This window comes from Polypterus senegalus, chromosome 17, assembly GCF_016835505.1.
Source record: "Polypterus senegalus isolate Bchr_013 chromosome 17, ASM1683550v1, whole genome shotgun sequence".
In the NCBI taxonomy this organism is placed as follows: domain Eukaryota; kingdom Metazoa; phylum Chordata; class Cladistia; order Polypteriformes; family Polypteridae; genus Polypterus; species Polypterus senegalus.
In genome coordinates, this window is record NC_053170.1 from 77,553,249 (window position 1) to 77,576,174 (window position 22,926).

A 22,926-nucleotide genomic window follows, 5' to 3' on the forward strand; every position below is an offset into this window, starting at 1 on the left:
GAGCACATAGAAGATCAAATACAAAACAAAGCATTTAACGTACTACTTTAATTACGATGTGATAAAATTACAATGGCTGGGGACTTCAATTGTGTTTTAAATCGACTCTTAGATAGTACTTCTATCAGAGAAGGGATGACATCAAACACTGCAAAGATAATTACAAAGTTTATAACTGATCACAACTTATCAGACCCCTGGAGGTTTTTAAACCCAAACTCAAGAACATATTCTTTCTACTCACCAGTACATCATTGCTACTCAAGAATTGATTATTTCTTTATAGATAATAATTTCATGCCTAGGATTAAATCTTGCAAATACGATGCTATTGTTATTTCTTAACATGCACCTCTGATCTTGGAGCTAATGTTACTATGCCCCACAAAATCACCTCGCAGATGGCATCTCAACCCGCTTCTATTAGCAGATGAGAATTGTACAGAATTTATATCCAAACAAATCAGTTTCTTACTAGAGACAAATACATCCTCAGAAATTTCTGCAGGAATACTCTGGGAAACTCTTAAGACCTTCTTAAGAGGACAGATTATCTCATATCTTTCCCACAGAAATAAATTAGAAACCAAGAAAGTAGCAGAGCTAAAAAGCGAAATTACTAGAATAGATGAAGAACATGCCAGGCTTCCAAGCAAGGCTCTACATAGCAGAAAGGCAGGCTCTGCATTCAGAACTAAACCTCTTGACAACTAAAGAAACTGAACAACTAATTTATAAATCCAGACATCATTACTATGAACACGGAGAGAAAGCTAATAAGCTTTTAGCTCAACAAATTCACAAGCAAGAAGTCCGCAACGCAATCCCAGTAATCACCAACACAAACGGAGACAAAATCATCGACCACAAAAATATAATGCACACATTTAGAGACTACTATAAATCCTTATATTCTACTGAGTTTAAAGAAGACAATACACAATCTAATGCATTTCTGGATACATTACAGATACCACAAATAGACACTTTTAGTGCGGAGGAACTGATAAACCTCTGGCATTATCAGAATTACTAGATGCTATAAAGTCACTTCAATGGAAAGCAGCAGGCCCTGATGGCTACCCTGCAGAATTTTATAAGAAATTCTCACTCAGCTAGCTCCACTCCTATTAGCAACATTTACAGAAGCCAGAGACAATCAAACTCTTCCTCAAACTTTTCGTCAAGCATTAATCACTTTTTTTAATCGTTTTTCTAAACAAAATAAGGACTTACAGTATTACAACATGCATCATATAGGCCAATTTCACTTTTGAATAATGACGTTAAAATACTCTCAAAAACCATAGCTAGAAGGATGGAGAAAGTGCTCTCTTTGGTAATATCACAAGATCAAACTGGATTTATCAAGGGTCGACACTTATCTTCAAATCTTGATGCCTGTTTAATGTAATATACTCACCAACTAAGTCAAACACCCCAGAAATATTATTATCATTGGATGCAGAAAAGCATTTGACATGATTGAATGGAAATACCTTTTACTACATTGGAGAAATTTGGGTTTGGCCCGAACATTTGTGCATGGATCAAACTACTGTATACCAATCCAGAAGCTTCAATTTGTATCAACAACATTTGTTCAGACTACTTTAAACTAGAATGTGGTACCAGACAAAGATGCCCCTTGTCACCCCTACTGTTTGCAATCACCATTGAACCACTGGCAATACACTGTCGAAATGCTGATCAGATAAAGGGGATTATCAGAGAAGGACTGGAACAGAAAATTTCTCTATATGCAGATGATATGGTACTGTATATATCAGACCCAAAATTCTGTGCCTGCAGTCTTAACAGCACTCACAGAATTTCAAAAGATCTCTGGTCTCAGAATTAATCTGAATAAAAGTGTACTCTTTCCAGTGAATTCTCAAGCATATAATATTAGATTAGACACCCTACCTTTTATCATTGCAGAACAGTTTAAATACCTAGGGTAAACATCACAAGTAAACATAAAGCTCTTTATCAACAAAATTGTGCCATCTGTATGGAAAAAATTAAGAAAGATTTGCATAGATGGTCAACCCTTCATCTCACTCTAGCTGGAAGAATTAACACTGTTAAGATGAATATTCTTCCTAAGCTCCTTTTTTATTTCAAAACATTCCAATATACATCAATAAATCATTTTTAAGCAATTAGATTCAACAATAACCTCATTTATTTGGAACTCAAAACATCCACATATCCAAAGAGTGACCCTACAAAGACAAAAGGCAGAAGGTGGCATGGCTCTACCTAACTTCCAGTTTTATTACTGGGCAGCAAACATACAAGCTATAAAACCTGGACACAAATAGATGAACATACACAGGCTTGGTCCAATAGAAGTAAAATCCTGCAGTACTTCTTTATATTCCCTGCTCTGTGCCCCAATAAATGCAAGTTATCGGCAATATACTAATAACCCAATTGTGCTTCACTCACTCAGAATATGGAACCAATGTAGAAAGCATTTTAAGATGGAGAAGCTTTTATCTGTGGCACCTCTGCAAGAGAACCACCTCTTTCAACCTTCACAAACATATGCAGTTTTAATATCTGGAAAAATTTGGGATTAACTTGCTTAGAGATCTTTATATAGACAACGTCTTTGCATCCTATGAACAATTACATTCCAAATTTAACATTCCAGCTACACATTTCTTTCACTATCTTCAAATTAGGAACTTTGTTAAACAGAACCTTCCCGATTTTTATCATCTTGTACCCTCATCCATGCTGGAAAAAATATTGCTCAATTTCAAGGACTCAGACACCATCTCTGCAATATATAAAATTATTTTACAGTCCCTCCCTTTCAAAGATCCAAGAGGACACTGGGAAAAAGATCTCTCAATTAATATATCAGAAAAGGAGTGGAAAATAGCAATGCAGAGAATTCACTCGAGCTCCATATGCGCAAAGCATACAATTATTCAACTCAAAATTATATATCGAGCACATCTGTCTCGCCTAAAACTCTCCAAAATGTTTCCAGGGCAAGATCCAACCTGCGAACGCTGCAATCAAGTCCCAGCCTCACTGAGTCACATGTTTTGGGCCTGCACCGAATTAACATCTTGCTTACAGCCTTGGTGTCACAATCACTCCTAACCCATTAACAGCTGTGTTTGAGGTTCTTCCAGATGGGTTTAAAAAGGAGAAGGACAAACAAACTGTGATTGCATTCACTACACTTTTGGCACGCAGACTTATTCTGCTAAACTGGAAGAATCCAAACTCTCCTCTTTTAAGTCAGTGGGAAACCGATGTTTTATACTATTTGAAATTGGAAAAAATCAAATACTCAAAGGATCTGTACAGATGTTTTTCAAAACATGGCAGGATCTAATCAGTAATATTTTAGAATAAGCTCTTAAAGCACAAAGGAAGCAATTATTTCTGCATTTCTTTTTCTTCTCCATTCATCTCTTTTGGCTTATCAAACTTATCAATTTAGGTATGTTTACAAGCCTTAAGTTTTACTCCGTTGGCCTTGCTCTCTCTCTCTCTCTCTCAGGGGTGGGGGTCAACTTGTTCTCAATCCTACTTTTTGTAAAAATTGATTGATTTGTATGGAATGATTGCAATAAAAGTAATAAAATTAAAAAAAAAAAAACTTCCTAATGTTTGTGTGAAATTTACCCTTAACAAGTTTCCAACTGTGTCCCCGTGTTCTTGATAAACTCATTTTAAAATAACAGTCTGTATCCACTGTACTAATTCCCTTCATAATTTTAAATACTTCAATCATGTCACCTCTTAATCTTCATTTACTTAAACTGTATAGGCTCAGATCTTTTAATCTTTCCTCATAATTCAACCCCTGTAGCCCTGGAATCAGCCTAGTCGCTCTTCTCTGGACCTTTACTAGCACTGCTATGTCCTTTTTGTAGCCTGGAGACCAAAACTGCACACAGTACTCAAGATGAGGTCTCACCAGTGCATTATAAAGGTTGAACATAACCGCCTTGGACTTGTACTCCACACATCATGCTATATATCCTAACATTCTGTTAGCCTTCTTAATGGCTTCTGAACACGGTCGGGAAGTCGATAGCAGAGTCCACTATGACTCCTAAATCCTTCTCATAAGGTGTACTCTCGATTTTCCAGCCGCCCATTGTGTATTCAAACCTAACATTTTTACTTCCTATTGCTTGGGTATGGGTGTGGGTGTGTGTGTGTGCCCTACCCGGTGTTTGTTACCTGCCTTGCGCCCTGTGTTGGCTGGGATTGGCTTTGGCAGACCCCTCGTGACCCAGTGGTTAGGATATAGCGGGTTGGATAATGGATGGATGGATGTGTAATACTTTACATTTACTGACATTAAATTTCGGCGCATACAGCAGTTTGGAGTATCCACCCTTGTTGGAGTCTCTGGAGGGGGTGCTAGAGGGCATACCTTCTGGGGATTCCCTCGTTTTGCTGGGAGACTTCAATGCTCACGTGGGCAATGACAGTGAGACCTAGAAGGGCGTGATTGGAAGGAATGGCCCCCCCAATCTGAACCCAAGCGGTGTTTTGTTATTAGACTTCTGTGCTCGTCATGGATTGTCCATAACGAACACCATGTTCAAGCATAAGGGTGTTCATATGTGCACTTGACACCAGGACACCCTAGGCCTCAGGTCGATGATCGACTTTGTGGTCGTGTCGTCGGACTTGCGGCCATATGTCTTGGACACTCGGGTGAAGAGAGGGGCGAGCTGTCAACTGATCACCACCTGGTGGTGAGTTGGCTTCGATGGTGGGGGAAGATGCCGGTCAGACCTGGTAGGCCCAAACGTGTTGCGAGGGTCTGCTGGGAACAGCTGGCAGAGTCCCCTGTCAAAAGTAGCTTCAACTCCCACCTCCGGCAGAACTTCAACCACGTCCCGAGGGAGGTGGGGGACATTGAGTCTGAATGGGCCATGTTCCGTGCCTCTATTGTTGAGGTGGCTATTGTTGAGGGATGCCGTCAAGCTGAAGAAGGAGTCCTATAGGACTTTTTTGTCCTGTGGGTCTCTGGAGGCAGCTGATAGGTACCGGCAGGCCAAGCGAATGCGGCTTCGGTTGTTGCTGAGGCAAAACTCGGGCATGGGAGGAGTTTGGAGAGGCCATGGAGAACGACTTTCGGACGGCTTCGAGGAGATTCTGGTCCACTGTCCGGCCTCTCAGGAGGGGGAAGCAGTGCAGCGTCAACATCGTATATAGTGGGGATGGTGCGCTGCTGACCTCGACTCGGACGTTGTGGGTCGGTGGGAGGAGTACTTCGAAGACCTCCTCAATCCCACTAACATGCCTTCCAATGAGGAAGCAGAGCCTGGGGACTCTGAGGTGGGCTCTCCCATCTCTGGGACTGAAGTCACCGAGGTGGTCAAAAAACTCCTTGGTGGCAGGACCCCGGGGGTGGATGAGATACGTTCCTTAAGGCTCTGGATGTTGTAGGACTGTCTTGGTTGACACGTCTCTGCAACATCGCATGGACATCGGGTACAGTGCCTCTGGATTGGCAGACCAGGGTGGTGGTCCCCCTCTTTAAAAAGGGGGACTGGAGGGTGTGTTCCAACTATAGAGGGATCACACTCCTCAGCCTTCGTGGAAAAGTCTATTCGGGGGTTCTGGAGAGGAGGGTCCGTCGGATAGTCGAACCTCGGATTCGAGAGGAACAGTGTGGTTTTCGTCCTGGTTGCGGAACAGTGGACCAGCTCGTCACCCTTAGCAGAGTCCTGGAGGATGCATGGGAGTTTTGTCTATATGGGTTTTGTGGACTTGGAAAAGGCATTCGACCGTGTCCCTCGGGGAATCCTGTGGGGGGTGCTCAGGAAGTATGGGGTACCGGACTCCCTGATAAGAGCTGTTCGGTCTCTGTACAACCGGTGTCAGAGCTTGGTCCGCATTGCCGCAGTAAGTCGAGCCCGCTTCCAGTGAGAGTTGGACTCGCCAGGGCTGCCCTTTGTCACCGATTCTGTTCATAACTTTTATGGACAGAATTTCTAGGCGCAGCCAGGGTGTTGAAGGGGTCAGGTTTGGTGGACTCAGGATTGGGTCACTGCTTTTTGCAGATGATGTTGTCCTGTTTGCTTCATCAGGCCGTGATCTTCAGCTCTCTCTGGATTGGTTCGCAGCTGAGTGAGAAGCAGCTGGGATGAGAATCAGCACCTCCAAATCCGAGAGCATGGTCCTCAGCCGGAAAAAGGTGGAGTGCCCTCTCAGGGTTGGGGGAGAGATCCTGCCCCAAGTGGAGGAGTTCAAGTATCTCGGGGTCTTGTTCACGAGTGAGGGAAGAATGGAGCGCGAGATCGACAGGCGGATCGGTGCGGCATCCGCAGTGATGCGGGCTCTGCATCGGTCTGTCGTGGTGAAAAAGGAGCTGAGCCGTAAGGCATAGCTCTCAATTTACCAGTCGATCTACGCTCCTACCCTCACCTATGGTCATGAGCTATGGGTAGTGACCGAAAGAACGAGATCGCGAATACAAGCGGCTGAAATGAGTTTACTACACAGGGTGTCTGGGCTTTCCCTTAAAGATAGGGTGAGAAGCTCAGTCATCCGGGAGGGGCTCAGAGTAGAGCCGCTGCTCCTCCGCATCGAGAGGAGTCAGATGAGGTGGCTCGGGCATCTGATCAGGATGCCTCCTGGACGCCTCCCTGGTGAGGTGTTCCGGGCACGTCCAACCGGGAGGAGGCCCCGGGGAAGACCCAGGACACGCTGGAGGGACTATGTCTCCCGGCTGGCCTGAGAACACCTTGGGATTCTCCTGGAAGAGCTGGAAGAAGTTGCCGGGGAGAGGGAAGTCGGGGCCTCTCTGCTTAAGCTGCTGCCCCCGCGACCCGACCTCGGATAAGCGGAAGAAGATGGATGGATGAACATTAAATTTCATCTGCCACAAATCTGCCCAATTCTGTATGCTATTCAAGTCCTTCTGTAATGATATAACGGATTCAAAATTATCTACTAATCCACCGATCTTGGTATCATCTGCAAACTTAACCAGCTTGTTACTTATATTCCTATCTAAATCATTTATATATATATATATTAAAAATAGCACGGGCCCTAGCACTGACCCCTGTGGAACACCACTCTTAACATCGGCCAGTTCTGATGAGGTTTCTCGTACCATCACCCACTGCTTCCTCAGCCAATTCTGCACCCATCTAAAAACATCACCCTGAACTCCCACTTCTTTTAATTTCATGCCCAACCTCTCATGTGGCACCTTATCAAATGCATTCTGAAAGCCCAGATAAATATCATAAGCTCCACTTTGATTGTATCCTTTTGTTGCCTCCTCATAGAATTCCAGCATGTTTGTAAAACACAACCTCCCTCTTCTGAACCCATGCTGACTGTTCAGAATAACTCCTGTTCTTGCCAGATGTTGCTCAATCTTATACTTAATAATTCCTTCCATTAACTTTTTCTTTAATGCATGTTAAGCTTACTGGCCTATAGTTGCTTGGATCTGCCCTGTCACCCTTTTTATATAATGGGATGATATTTGCCATTTTCCAGTCCTTCGGAATCTCTCCAGTGTGCAGTGACTTCCTAAAAATGTCACTCATCTCTTCAGATCACTACACTGGCACCATGTAGAGGCACACATTAAGTTCAAATCCCTGATGCTTGTCTACAGAGAAGTCAGTGGGTCAATACCTGTGTATACAGGGACACTGGTGGGGTGCTGTGCTCCTTCTTGCCCACTCAGGTCTACCAATGTGTGTCTGGTGATGCCACCTGTGTGGTATCAAGTCTCAATTCAGACTATTTTCCTGTGTAGTTCCCAGTTGGTGGAACAGACTACCCACCTGCTGATTCCCTCAATGTATTTAAGAAGCAATTGAGGAACCATTTGTTCTGGGAATATCCATATAATTGATTGAAGGAAAAAAAGTATGCTGTTATATTTTATATTATTTACTGTTTGAGTTTAATTGCCTTATCGATTATAAGCTATGATTGTAAATTATCAGTTAAGTCTTTTCACTTGTGGTAATCAACTTTTGTTAACTGTCCTATTACACTTGCTGAACTAACAGGCCCCAGCCTAATGTTAGTTGATTATGTTTACCTCTGTTGCAAGTTGCTTTGGATAAAAGCACCTTCCAAGTAAATTAATGTAAATGTATCTCTATTAAAAGCTTTTTCTGCATCCAAAGTTAAAAATGTCTCTGTGGTGTCAGATTTTATGGGTATGTGTACAGTAATCCCTCCTCGATCACGGGGGTTGCTTTCCAGAACCCCCCGCGATAGGTGAAAATCCACAAAGTAGAAAAAATATGTTTGTATGGTTATTTTTATATATATTAAGCCCTTAGAAACTCTCCCACACTGTTTATAAATATTCTCCGCACAGTTATACAGTAAACCCTCGTTTATCGCGGTTAATCTGCTCCAGACAAATAAATGAATTTCCACGAAGTAGGATTCTTTATTTATAAATCTAATATTTTCGCATTTAGAGTATTGAAAACATGTTTACGACCTTCTAAATACGTTATTTAACATTATTAGAGCCCTCTAGACATGAAATAACACCCTTTAGTCAAAAGTTTAAACTGTGCTCCATGACAAGACAGAGATGACAGTTCTTTCTCACAATTAAAAGAATGCAAACATATCTTCCTCTTCAAGGTGCGTGTCAGGAGCAGAGAATGTCAGAGAGAGAATAAAGTAAACAATCAAAAATCAATAGGGCTGTTGCACTTTTAAGTATGCAAGCACTGCGATAAAGCAGCCGCAATGAAGGGATCAATGTGATGGTAGCCTTTCAGCATTTTTTACAGGAGCGTCCGTATCTTCTAAGCAAACAGCCCCTCTGCTCACACCCCCTCGTCAGGAGCAGAGAATGTCAGAGAGAGGTAGAGAAAAGCAAACAATCAAAAATCAATAGGGGCTGTTAGAGCTTTGAAGTGTGTGAAGCACCCCGTGGGAAGCATATCTTATATCATCGAGGAGTTTTATTTAATACGCAACACGTGCTCTGATTGGGTAGCTTCTCAGCCATCCGCCAATAGCGTCCCTTGTATGAAATCAACTGGGCAAACAAACTGAGGAAGCATGTACCATAAATTAAAAGACCCATTCTCCGCAGAAATCCACGAACCAGCGAAAAATCTGTGATATATATTTAGATATGCTTACATTTAAAATCCGTGATGGAGTGAAGCCGCGAAAGTCAAAGCGCGATATAGCAAGGGATCACTGTATTACATTAAAACTGACATTGAAGGTTTGAAGCTAAGTGGCTACCAGTAATAAATACAGTTTGGTAATATTAGCTCTTTTAGGACTGATTTTTTTTCCTTATTTTCCAGGGCTGAAAAGTTTTCCGAAAGGTACACAAAGCAATGGTTTCTCACATAAATCAACATAAAACATTTTTTTGCAGTGTGCAGTGCCCTGTTACCCCATGTTAGTCTCTAGTTGACGTGGCAGTGTGGGAGAGGCGGTGGATCAGCAGAGGACTGATCAGCTGATGCCAGTACCTCACTTTCATTTTAGATCAGCGGAGGCTGACCAGTCAGAGTCCAATTCAAAATAATACAATATATGCAAAATGTCATTCAGTGAGTATTTTGCTTTGTGCTTGCTTCACCCTCTCACCAAATGTCAATGCCTTTCTAGACATTGTTTACGCTACTCATGCACATGCAGGGATTCCACGTCAAGTCAACAAGTCTAACATTCCTCCTACCAAAGAGGGGAGGGATGGATGGATGGATACTTTATTAATCCCAAGGGGAAATTCACATAACCCACCAGCAGCATACTGATACAAAAAACAATATTAAAGAGTAATAAAAATGCAGGTAAAAACAGACAATAACTTTGAATAATGTAAACGTTTACCACCCTGCACTGAAGAGTCGCATAGTGGGGGGTAGGGGAAACGATCTCCTCAGTTTGTCAGTGGAGCAGGACAGTGACAGCAGTCTGTCGCTGAAGCTGCTCCTCTGCCTGGAGATGACACTGTTCAGTGGATTCTCCATGATTGACAGGAGCCTGCTCAGCGTCTGTCGCTCTGCCACAGATGTTAAACTGTCCAGCTTCATTCCTACAATAGAGCCTGCTTTCCTCACAAGTTTGTCCAGGTTTGAGGTGTCCTTTATGCTGCCTCCCCAGCACACCACCGTGTAGAAGAGGGCACTCGCCACAACTGCCTGGTAGAACATCTGCAGCACCTTATTGCAGATGTTGAAGGATGCCAGCTTTCTAAGAAGTACAGTTGGCTCTGACCTTTCTTACACAGAGCATCAGTAAAGTATATAAAGTAATGGTGGGTTTTGTCAATGTTTACAGCTAATTACCACCCTCTGCCCGTGGATGTCAAGTTTAGTTGACATCTGCCCTTAACACCATTGTTGACAGAATTTGACACCCACCCTAAAAGAGTTAGAGAGTTAAAGAGGGAAGCACTTTCTCAATCTTTCCAGCTAAAACCTTGGGGAGTATCTTAACATCATTATTCAGAAGTGAATTTGGTCTGCATGATGCACAGTAGTCCTTATTTTTCTGTGGAAAGATGATTATTAATGCTGGGTGAACAGTTTAAGGTAGAACTTTGTTGTTTTCAGCTTCTACAAACTTTGCTAATAGTGGAATTCAATTTCTCTTTTTATAAAATTCCACTGGGTAGCCATCAGGGCTGTTTTGGAATGACTTCATAGCATCCAGTAGTTCTGAGAGTGCCAGTTTGTCCAGTGCCCCTGCACTACGAGTATCTAGCTATGATATTTGTATTGCATCAAAGTATTCCTTAGATTGCATTATTTTCTTTAAGCTGAGTAGAATATAAGGACATATAGTACTCCCTAAACATGTGGGTTATATTTATATGGTTAATGATTTTATCTCCATCCTCATTGGCGACTTCAGTTACTGCGTTGCAAACTTCCTACAAGTTCTTGTTAGCCTTCTCACCTGGTTCATAATAATGTTGCAATTTAAAATGAGTTGTTCTGTGACTTTTGTTGTCAAGATGTTAAATTTTAGAACCTGTTTCTTTTTATAAAGTGTCTCATTTGAAGAACTAGCATATTGTTGATCTATTCTGGAAATCTCGCTGATTAAGTGTGATGCCTTCTTGGTCTTCAATTTATTTTTATGTGAAAGATATGAAATAATCTGTCCTCTTAAAAATGTCTTCAGATTTTTCCCAGAGTAATCCTGCACACACCTCTGAGGATGCATTTGCCTCTACAAGATCATCAATTTGCTAGCAAATTAATTCTGTAGAGTTCACACCTTCTAACAGGGGGTTAAGACGCCAGCTATGAAATGACTGTGTAGGGAATAGAGATTCAAGCTCCATGATCAAAGATAACAATAGTATCATACTTACAAGATTTGATAGTGGGTAATAAATTATCGATAAAGAAATAATGAATTTTTGAGTATTATGATGTACTGCTGAAAAGGAATACTCTCCTTAATTTGGATTTAAGAATTTCCATGAGTCTGATAAGTTATAATTCATTACACACTGTGTGATTGTATTTGCATTATTAGGTGTTATCGCCACTTTAGTTGATGATCTACTCTGTTCTGTACTGTACTCATATTGGAAACTGATACAAATACATTTTGGATAAAATCTCTATCCACATTAGGTGCATAACTATTTGTCATAATTACTTTAGATTTTAATAAATTACCCATCACCATGACAGCATAATTCCATTTAGATACTACATCCAATGTTACAAGTGAGATTGTTTTATATATTAAGACTCCCACACCTCTAGTTTTCTTTATATAGCTGGAGTGAAAAATCTGGCTGATCCAATCTCTTTGCAATTGAAACTGGTCCTTAATTGTTAAGTGAGTCTCCTGTTAAAATTCTATCTTAGCATTTAGGCCTGTTAGAAGGGAGAATATCCCCCACATCCCCCCCCCCAAACACACATTAGATCATGATTGTGTCTTATGACATTCCAGATTAAAAAATTCACTGTTTGGTCAGGATGACACTGCTTCTGAACTTTAGAGGACATCTTGTAATTTTTTGTAAAAGTAGTGGGTTTCATAAATTAGCTTTAACCTTGATTTCATATTATTGCCAGATATTACAGCTAAGGAGCTCATTGTTACATTGACACTTACAGTTCTGAGGGTAAGTAGAACTGATAAGAACTAACCTGACCTCTCCGGAAGTTAAAAATGAAAACCCATTATATAACAGAATATATAAAAAACTAATTTTTAAACCGCTGTAGAAATTTGTATAAGCAAATTTGGACCCAATATATCTGCATGGATCATTTCATACTAGTCCAAAAGCCTTCACTCATATAAATATTATGAATTTTGGGATTATTTCAAATTAGTATGCATACACTGAAACAGGGAAAGATAAGACTGGGGATTGAACAGCAAATCTCTTCATGCCAATGTTAGATACATATGTTACACCAAAAATCCATCCATCTATTATCCAACCTGCTATATCCTAACTACAGGGTCACAGCGGTCTGCTGGAGCCAATCCCAGCCAACACAGGGCGTAAGGCAGGAAACAAACCCAGAGCAGGGTGTGTGCACACACACCCCAAGCACACATCAGGGACAACTGAGGATCACCAATGCACCTAACCACCAAAAAATCACCTACAGTATATCATTAGTATTAAACCTGCTATGAAAAGTTCTAGATTCAAAATTAATTTGAATAACATTTTTCTAGTGAATTCTGTGGCATTTCAAGAACACAAAAATCTGTGTAAACACAATTTTGGTGGTAAACTAGAAAATAGTCAAACACGGATATACTGGGAGACTGCCACCTGTCAATGCCCTTATTGCTTACAATGGACACATTGGTGTTGGTAGAGTTTACCAACCACCTGTCACAGCTGGGAGTACGAGTTGCTGGGTAGCAGTGACCATCAGTTTGGGAGGACAGCGCGCAACAATCTGATATGGCCTAACTTGTATTACTTCTTTGTGCAAGTGGTTGACAAGTCCAACCCACAAATCTCAAACAACAAGAACTTGTCCAACCCTTGCTTAGGAGGTGGCCCTTTTCACACCATCAACCAAAGCGGTTTCCCCCACAGGACATTTACTGCATCACCTGTGAAAAGAAAAATAATCAAGGAATGGTTAAACCAGACGTTAGCGGAAAGGGTGATTGAGCGTTCCATCTTGCCATGAACTAGTCCTGTGGCGCTTGTACAAAAGTCCAACAGAGAATTTTAAAAACATTACATGAAGCAGTAACGTTGGCAGGCAAGTGTAGGAAGCAACAGAATAGGGAAGGCAGCTGCCATCACCCCAGAATGACTTCTAGTTCTGGGCAATGCATGATCATGATTGGGAGTTTTATTTATATTGGATTATATGTATTCTCCCCATCTATCTGATAACATTTTAAGGATTTAAGCATCTTGCATTGGATTAATATGACTCATCTTTCAAAAAGTTTAGTATTTCTCCATTTACAACTTACCAAGGTCAACCCAAAAACAATTACAGCCAGTGCCCCAGGAGTTCATTTATAAAAAAAAAAAGTTTATTTTAATTTTTTTTTTTTTATGGACATCACAACTCCTTTGTTTTATCTGCTGAGAGAGGGGTCTCCTTGCAAGTGGACACAGGCCTACCTTCAACTCTTGAAAGAAAGCATCATCACACTACTTTTCTTGGCAAAGCCGAATCCATCATTGTCAATTCTGGTCCAAAAACACAAATGACTTCAGGCATGGCATTGTCCTCTCCCTCTATAAAAGATTACAAGTTTACTATTGTGCCACCACCACCAGAGGGCCTTGTCGTCATGTGGGCTGTCAAAAAGTGATGCGATTTCCTCGAGTAGACAAAATCTGAAAACTGCACATACTACAGGGCACCAACTTAAGAGTTCAATTGCCTGAACACAATTATCCCAGGTTTCTTATCTCAGGTGAATGGGCCAGCACCTGTGGTATGTACAGTATTGACTTCAAATCCATGGCCTGTCTCAATGCACCTGTGCTGTATGTCAGTGATTGAGAGTGAGCTTTGGGAAATTCCAGGGAGCACCATGCTGGTGTGTACTAAGGATTGGGTCTACCATTACCTATTGGTGGTTCCCAAATCACATGTACCAGAGCACTCCCACAACAGCCCAATTGGTGGCCAACTTCTTTACTTTTACACAGAGCTGTAACTAGAAAAAACTTTTCCACACCCCAACCCCCCACCCCCAAAAAAACCTTTGCGTCTTATTTGTGCTTTACAGTGTGAACAGCAATTAAACCAGTAAGGTTATGAATTCCTACTCCACAATGTATTACGGTTAATTAAATTTGCTCGGCTTGACAACTGCAGCAGTGGGGGGGTGGGGTGTTTTTAGAAGAGCTCAAGCTATTAATTGCATTCCAACTCTTTTCAGAGAGTAGAGTAGGTAGGTAGGTAGAGTAGCCTCAAATAGGTTGACTCCCAAACTGCTTTTTATTCGGGACAAACTTTCAGTTGTAGGAGCCGGGGATCCTTTCTAAATGGATCCCACCTAAGCCACAAAGCAATAGACCCTCAAACAGGATGGACCTGTGTTGCTCCCTCTGGCTGTGCTTGGCTGGGATCTATGGATAATTGTCTACCTTGGAAGGCCTGATTCCTTGATGCGAGTCCAGGTTACAGATTATGACTTTTAATAAAGGTCAGTACAAACCAGACTTAGTCTGGGAGCAAGCTGAGGTGGTTTGGGCATCTGATTACAATGGTACCTGGATGCCTATCTGGTGGGGTGTTTCGGGCATGTCCAACCCTGGGAAGGCCCTGGGGCAGACCCAGGGCAGGCTGAAGAGATTATAATTCTTAGTTGTGCATGAACACCTCAGTGCATTTCCCCCTCGCAGAGGAGTTGAAGGAGGTGATGGGTAAAAAGGACATCTATGCATCATTTAGTTAGACTTCTGCCCTTGTGACCTAGACGCAGATAATCAGCAAGAAGTAGCTCATAATACTGAAAGTCTAACCATCCATCTATAACTAGGGATGTCACAAGAAACAGAAGTTTGCTACCAAATGGAAAATAAAATTCTAGAAATGTAATAAAAAAAAAAAAAAAAGTACAAATACTACAGAGTCAAAGTCAATACTGCATTAATGCGTGCCTGCAAACAGATGAATATATGAGTAAAAACTACATTGGCGATGAAAAACAACGCATCAACACATGTAATGTTTGCCGAATTAGATGCGAGCTGTAAATATTTAACATAAGAGTGTCACAAATTTCTAAGAGATGAAGATATGATTAATCACTTTTTAATACAGTACACAGATCCAAAATTCAATCCCGTGTTAAAAGTAAATACAGGTAAGTTTCAATCGAAGTTGCTATTTGTGAATACCAAAATAAAATATTTAGTGTTTCAATACGTTAAAGCACAAAGCACATCTCCTCATTAATACTGTATGAACTGCATTAACAGAAATGCACAATCACAGAAACAAGCAGCTGGCAAAATGGGCAAAACAGCATACTTCATAGCTGAGAACAAATATGCATTAACATTAAATTTGGCAAAATATAATTAATTACGTGAATAATGTAGTGAAAAAGCAGAAACACGAGCAACTACTCAGATATGCATGAAATGTTTTTCCACTCAAAATCATAACCACAAATTAGATCTAATTATAACGAAGTGAAATTCAAATTTTAAATATTATCCCATTAAATTAATTCTGATCTCTAATTATTAACGTTTGATTTGGTTCTGCCCTTACCAATAAAATTCAAAGTTTAAAAAATAAAGTGTGATATCTGTCGACTGTAACTCTGCTTCAAGATTTGTACATATTATGACTAAGTCAACTATAATCATGGAAAACAATTTAGAACAGCTAACATATATAATGTTGGATGCAGTGGCCCCCCCGTAAAATAAAAGTGATTAAAGCACAAAGAAACTCACCCTAATTCAATGAGAGCACTCAAGCTCTTAAGTTAGAGTGTTGAAAACTGGAGCGTAGATGGAGAGCAGCAAAGCCGCAGATCATCTGAATTGCATGGACAGAGAGTGTTAAATATAAAAAAAATCTCTTTAAAGCCCACTTGGACTTCTATTCTAAAACAATAGATAGCAATAATAATCCTTGTGTACTGTTTAGAACAGTGGCTAAACTAACAAATGGAAATTCAAAACTATAGTGCAATATACCTACAGACATTAGCAGTACAGACTTTAGAAATGTCTTTAAAGAGAAAGTCGAAAATAAGATCCCAGATTTCAGCATCACATTGTAAACCTAATATTGCTTGAAAAACTCTGCCTCGCCTTGCACTTTATAAATTTTAACCTTGTAACATAACAGGAAGACTTAACTTTAATTTTAAAATGAAACATACTACTTTTTCCTTAGACCCAGTGCCAATTAAAAAAAAAAAAAAAGGATTGTAGGGGGTGCCTCATGTACTACTTGGCCATTTGTTAGTGTGCCTTTCCTTAATGTATACAATAAAAAATGGTTTACTGTAGGTTTGCCACATTATACAGGTCTGTGCCTTCAAGGAGGAGGTACAACATGGATGGAACTGATTGCCTAAGGAGGATTTAACCCAGAAAAGGAGGAGGAAGATGACATTGAACGGTGAAGCAGGCAGTTACATATTAGCACGGAAAGTCTATCAATGGAAGCCACCTGCTGGAAGACTTAATTTTTGTCTGAGACACATCTCATAAGATTAACTTTTTCATATCTAATCTGGAGCAACCAAATTGTTGACTGGTAGGACAGAACATTACCATTACCAGCATTGGCTAGCTGTGTACTTCTTTAGGCTTCCTGCTTTGCATCTGCGTCTTCCAATTTAAAGAACATGGTATTTTTTGTGAAAATGGCTACTTATGGAGATTGCATCTTGCACCCTAAATTGCTAACTTCTAACTTTATGCTAATGATGTATTTGTTGTTTGATCTCTTGTCTGTAAATATACTTTTTTCATGTCCTTATCGATTTTCATTAAATGCAGGGCTAGTATTTGTGGTGAAAGGGTTAAAAAGGATGAGTGTTGGTCACGGAAGCCTGAAAAATTTCTGTTAAAGAATATTAAGTATTACTGCTATCACAATAGCTGTGTCCTGGTTGTGCAGCGGTGTTAGGCATACTTAGTCTCCTGGGGTAGCGGTATAGAATGTTCTGGCACCAGCATTCTTAGCATTATCAAGTGCTCATTATTGAATGGCACAGATCCAGATGCATTAAAAGTGTCATTTATCAAACCATTCCTTAAAAAGTCAGACCTTGACCCACATACACTTAATTATAGAGGTTATAATTTGAGGTTTACACTCTCTCTCTGAAACTCTTGAAAAGGTAGCTCCCAATCAGCTTTAGTCTCACCTTACAAATCACAATTTAATCAAGAATTTCTAGTCTGGCTTCCGCACCTGTCAAAGTACAGAAATGGCACTAACACGTGTGGTAAACGACATTCTGATAACCTCTGATGAATGAAATGGCACTGTAATTATTTTGTTAGATTTAAGCACAGTGGTTTAACCTTTACAAGTATCATAAATTACACCGGCTGTTACAAACTGAAATCAAATATATGTTTTTATTCTAAAATAGTAAGACTAAGAGCAGTTTATTTCTCAAAACAGAGTGGTGCAGGATTGAACTCGCGACCTTTTGGATTCCCAGGCGGAAGCCGATTCTATTGCACTACGGAGGCAGTCATAATAAACAAGTGTCAATGTCGAATGTTAAAGCAGCTTTTTGTTTCTGCAGTTATATTTTTGAATAAAAGTGCAATTGTTGTGTTAGATTTGTACCTTCTGTGAAAATATTTCTTTGATATTTGGACTTCAGGCTTCATACATTATATAGTTTATGCCTACATTTTGTCATCTACTAGTTTTAACAATGTGTTTACACAGATTACTGTAGAAACGGAACACACATGAAATGCGTGTGTTCCAAACAACGATCTATTATTTCCACTCTAAAACTCCACTTAACTCCCAGAAAATGAATCAAGGCATGAGCTGGGAGAAGTTTGTGCAAATTCTAAGTTGGTGGGGATATGGAATAGCCGGCTACTTGCAGCCTGATTTTTATCAGCACATTTAGATGACAAGAGACGCTGGTGAAGAGCTGTGAATGATTTTAAGAAGCGATTTAAGGTGGGACGGATTTACGAGTTTTTTCGTAGGCTCAGGCAATTCTAGTGTTAAAAGAGTGGATGAATGAAAACTACTCATCAATGAACATAGATAAAACAGAAATAGAGGAATGATATCATTGGAGGGAATAATGCTGATTACAACAAGTCCGAATCACCATTAGTTTAACTGATTCAACGGTCAATTTAGCCAAAGTACCCCATGAGGAAATAAAGTTCTATATATCTATTCTATCATCTAATCTAGACGTTATGTTTGACACTAATGTTTTTAAAAGCAAACATTGCAGAACTTTCCAAAATATGGTTTGAGCTCTTTAAAGTTGTTTTGTAACATACTTTTTATATCTGGTTTGTCATGCTGTTAGGTTTGTAGCTTTTGCTTCTAGAATATATTGGCATAACTACCTGGTTAAGAAAAACATTTTAGTTTGATAAGTAATACTTAAATGATAAGTCAAATTTCAAATGTCACAAATTCGTAGTGCTTTAATTGTCCAAACCTCTTCTGTATTTTTTTATATTTGTCCCAACATCCTATGTGAAATCAAGCTTGCCAATTTCACATTAAACAATTATTTCAGACCACCTCAAAACAGCCTTTTTTTATATAAACACTGTATGAATGATCAGACATTGTTACTACATTCAAACATGTACATCTTATATAGCCCAAAATCACACAAGGAATGCTTCGATGGGTTTTAACAGGCCCTGTTTTTTGACAGCCCCCCCAGCCATGACTCCCTAAGACAAGGAAAGTCTCCCCCCCACCCCCCCACCCCCCAAAAAAAAAGTTTGTTTCCCCTGTCACCATTAATAAAACAGAAAAGTCAAAAATGTACATTTCTTTTTTAACTCTTTAAATGATAAGGAGACCATCCACCCATCCATTATCCAATCCGCTATATACTAACTACAGGGTCTCGTCTATTTAAAAAAAAAAAAAATAAATCTCCTCAGACAAGTTGAAAAACATCTTGGTTTCTTCAACATGTTTTGAACAGCTCTGCGTACAGCTGAACTAGTGTCATTTTCATTTACTCATTACCAAAAAACACATACTTTTGCTTTCTTGTTCACTATATAAATATAAAGGCACTGACCTGTTTTTTCAATAACAGTGTTGCACACTTCTGCTATCTCCTCACGCCGTGATTCATCTGGGTACTGATTATCTGCAAAGAACCTATAGGCAAAACAAGAAAGCAAAATAAAATATGCCACTACCTGAGTTCCTTAACCTTTATTGCCTAAAGGGCCAATAATTGTTGGGTGCAGGCAGCTGCAGACACAGATACAAACAGAGGATGCATACCCTTGGTCTGTTTATAGTTCACATGTTCAGTATGAGGCACTGCGCAGTAGAAGACTCCCCTGACTTTTCAACTTCTGAATGTACAAACTTTCAACTTTGCCCAGGGTCTAGATGATATTCCGTCATGAATTTGTGGACGATTGTCTATCGTTTTGTGCATTTAATGTTGGATTGTGTAGGTGCAGAAAGCACCACTTCACACAACTGCTCCTTCAGAGAGTGCACATTTTCTTGTCTAGTCTACGCTGTCGCTAAAGCAAGGGACTGTGTGCCAAGTTTGATGATGAAATTTATGTCACGTGCACTGTATTGGACCCGCCAAGTATAAGCAGGTCTTTAAAGACATAGAATTTTCTCTTATTTCAGCAATCAAAAAGCAAACCCCTGCCACTAGTTCTAACCTCTCCATGACAACGAGGCACTCCTTCCTCCAAGTGAATCGGCTGCCTCTACGCATTCTCAGTGAGGTTCCTCCCCCAGCAGGACTCCCACTTGTCCTCCACTCTGGCTCTTCTTTCAAGGCTCCACAAAGAGGACGAAGAGACAATGTAGCCCCTGCATACATGAGGGAGTGAAAAATAATTTACAGATGTTCTCACTGCAGCTGACCAAAGCTATTTAAAACTTACCTGGACGGTTCCGCTCAAGCAAGTACCAACGATAGAAAGCTCTCTTCTTGGCATCACTCATTTCCAGGCCCTGCTGCAACAGCCACTGGGAAATATAGCTCTGGCTGATACCTTCATTATAACAGAAAAGTCAGGACAATTAAAAAATAAATAAAAAAAACTTATACAAGTTCATTTTACTCTTGTGTAATACAAAAGACAATATGCCTAAAAATATGGTTGGAAATTAAACTTCTGTTTTTCACTGTTATTAAACACAACAGTCTTAAACTTGCTTACTCCAACTAAGATCTGCAGGGGGCTGGAGCCTATCCCAGCAGCACTGACACCAAGGATGTCGACAAAGATGTCTAGATCATCTTCAGCAATGAGTTAACAGTTGGAAAATGCAGTTTAATGCAATGAGGTGCAAAGTTCTACATGAAAGAAAAGGGATTAATAATAATAATAATAATAAATAAACACAAGGTAGGCATTGCTGTCTTTAGGAAGTCCGAAATAAGCGAGATACTGAGAAATTAATTCATGCATTTATTTCGAGTAGGAATGACTACTGCAATTTGGTGGTTACTGGATATTCAAACTGTTCTTTATACAATTTCTTTAATCCAAAATGTTGCTGCAATAATTACTACAAGAACATGAAAATACAAACACATAAAACACATAACTCCAGTTCTTAAATCCTTACACTGGCTCCCAGTTAAATTTGGGGCAGATTTCAAAATCCTTCTTTTACATATAAAGCCTTAAATGGCCAAGGTCTGGATTATTTATCTGAATTTATCATGACTTACAAACTAAGTGTAGAGAAAAGCCAAACAAAATGACACCTTTTATTGGCTAACTAAAAAGATTACAATATGCAAGCTTTCGAGGCAACTCAGGCCCCTTCTTCACGCAAGACTGCCTGAAGAAGAGGCCTGAGTTGCCTCGAAAGTTTGCATATTTTTAGTTAGCCAATAAAAGGTGTCATTTTGCTTGGCTTTTCTCTACATTCATAATGGCTAACATGGTACAACACCCTAGTACTACAAACTAAGTGTACAATAAGATCTCAGGATACCGGTCTGGTTATGATTCCAAGGATTAATAAAACACTGGGAGGCAGAGCTTTGAGTTACAGGACCCATAAGCTGTGGAATGGTCTGCCTACTATTATAAAAGGTGCCTCTTCAGTCTCTGCTTTCAAATCCCAGATGAAAACTCACTACTTCAGTTTAGTATATCCTGACTAAAGCTGCCTATTAACTGTACAGAGTGCAACTCTGTTGTTAGTAATTAGAACTAACACATAAGTAATATGATAGTTAAATGTGGCACTTGGTGCCATTGCCGTACTGCCAAGTAGGTTTGCCTGCCCAAGGTAAAGTCATCTTTGATGGAGAATTGCAGGAATCATCGTGTAAAGGTGTGCTTTTATTGGATGGCTGACTCAGCACAGAATGGCCAATAGGGAGAGGCAGCTTGATGGCCAATGTCCCAAGGACTTCCAACAAATCCAAATCGTATTATGTAATATCATCTACTGTTGAATTCTGTGTTGTACTTGTAATATTTCTGTTACACTATTATATTGTATTGAGTATTACTTGTGTTCTGTTCTGTATATTGCATTGTATTTACACCCTTTTTTTGACACCCACTGCACCATAAACCACCTACCTGGAAACTGAACTGCCTTTACCAAGGTTTCTTCCATTTTTTTTTTCCCCTACTAGGGTTTTTTTTGGCAGTTTTTCTTTGTCTTGTTAGAGAGTCAAGGCTGGAGGGCTGCCAAAAGGCAGGGCCTGTTAAAGCCCATTGCAGCATGTTGTGTGATTTTGGGCTATACAAAAATAAATTATATTGTATTATATATAGGGTTTGGGTTGATGAAACATTTTCATTGTCTAGGCAATTACAAAGAAAATATTAGTTTATACTGCAAATAGTGTTAAATAGACCAATTAACACAATGCTCACGGTCTATAACTGCAGTATTGTGCGTAGTTCTGAACACCATACTACTAAGGAAAAAGATGGTCAGCAGAGAGAAGCACCTAAGTGACATCCCTAAAGGGCATATCCAATTCTGACCTACTACGAAAATTAAACCTCTTTAGTTTAGTCAGGTAAAGATTGGGAGTCCTAATTTAGATCTCTGCATTTAAAAAAGTATAAATACAAATTAAGCAATAATGATTACTGCTACCAGTTAAATGTTTAATTGTGTACTCAGGAACACTGGTGAAAAATTGAGGGCAAGTGCAGTTAAGACAAAAGTATTTCTTTATACAAAGAGACGTGGGAATCTGGAGCAAATCTCCAATTCTTGTAGTTAAAGTAGAAATATTAACCTTTAGCAACTATCAGAATGTGATACTTTAACAACTTGCCTATACATTTAGCTAAGGCTGGCATCATACTACAGGGCTCAACACTACTTCTAGTCAGACAATATGTTAAATTTACTGTTTGCAGTTGCTGAATCTTGTTGTGTGTACAAATTGTATAAACAGATATCACAATTGGTCACTGATGTCCTCAAACCTTTCCTTGTGCTTCCAAATGACTTTACAAGTGTAAAGTACAATGACGTCATTTACCTGTGACAGCGAATCTGTATGGAACACACCAGAACAATGTGCAGACTTGGGCCATCTTTATTTATCACTATGTCATGCTACAAGAAACATGAAACACTGAACTGCCAAATGTGCTGGCTTTAAAATTTCAATGAGCTTCTTCTCTGGCAAAGTCACTCTCCATCTTTATCTGTAGCCATAAACGTTCCACATTTCTTGTTGGCTTTTAACAATAACAGACACAAGAGGCTACCCCAAATACTAGCAACGCTATGATGAAAATTAAACTGGTTTAATTTT

At 39.8% G+C, this 22,926-nt stretch overlaps 1 protein-coding gene across 2 annotated transcripts in view; it reads right to left on the reverse strand.

The window, feature by feature from the left end:
* Nucleotides 1–22,926, reverse strand: part of zgc:91944 (uncharacterized protein LOC436941 homolog) — an 84,456-nt gene that overhangs the window by 32,277 nt on the left and 29,253 nt on the right. For both annotated transcript variants that reach the window (XM_039740094.1, XM_039740093.1), the window contains exons 5-7: nt 20,060–20,170; nt 19,832–19,985; nt 19,219–19,301 (exon numbers count right to left, since the gene is read on the reverse strand). In XM_039740094.1, coding sequence (XP_039596028.1) covers nt 19,219–19,301; nt 19,832–19,985; nt 20,060–20,170 — 348 coding nt within the window. The remainder of the gene's footprint in view (nt 1–19,218; nt 19,302–19,831; nt 19,986–20,059; nt 20,171–22,926) is intronic.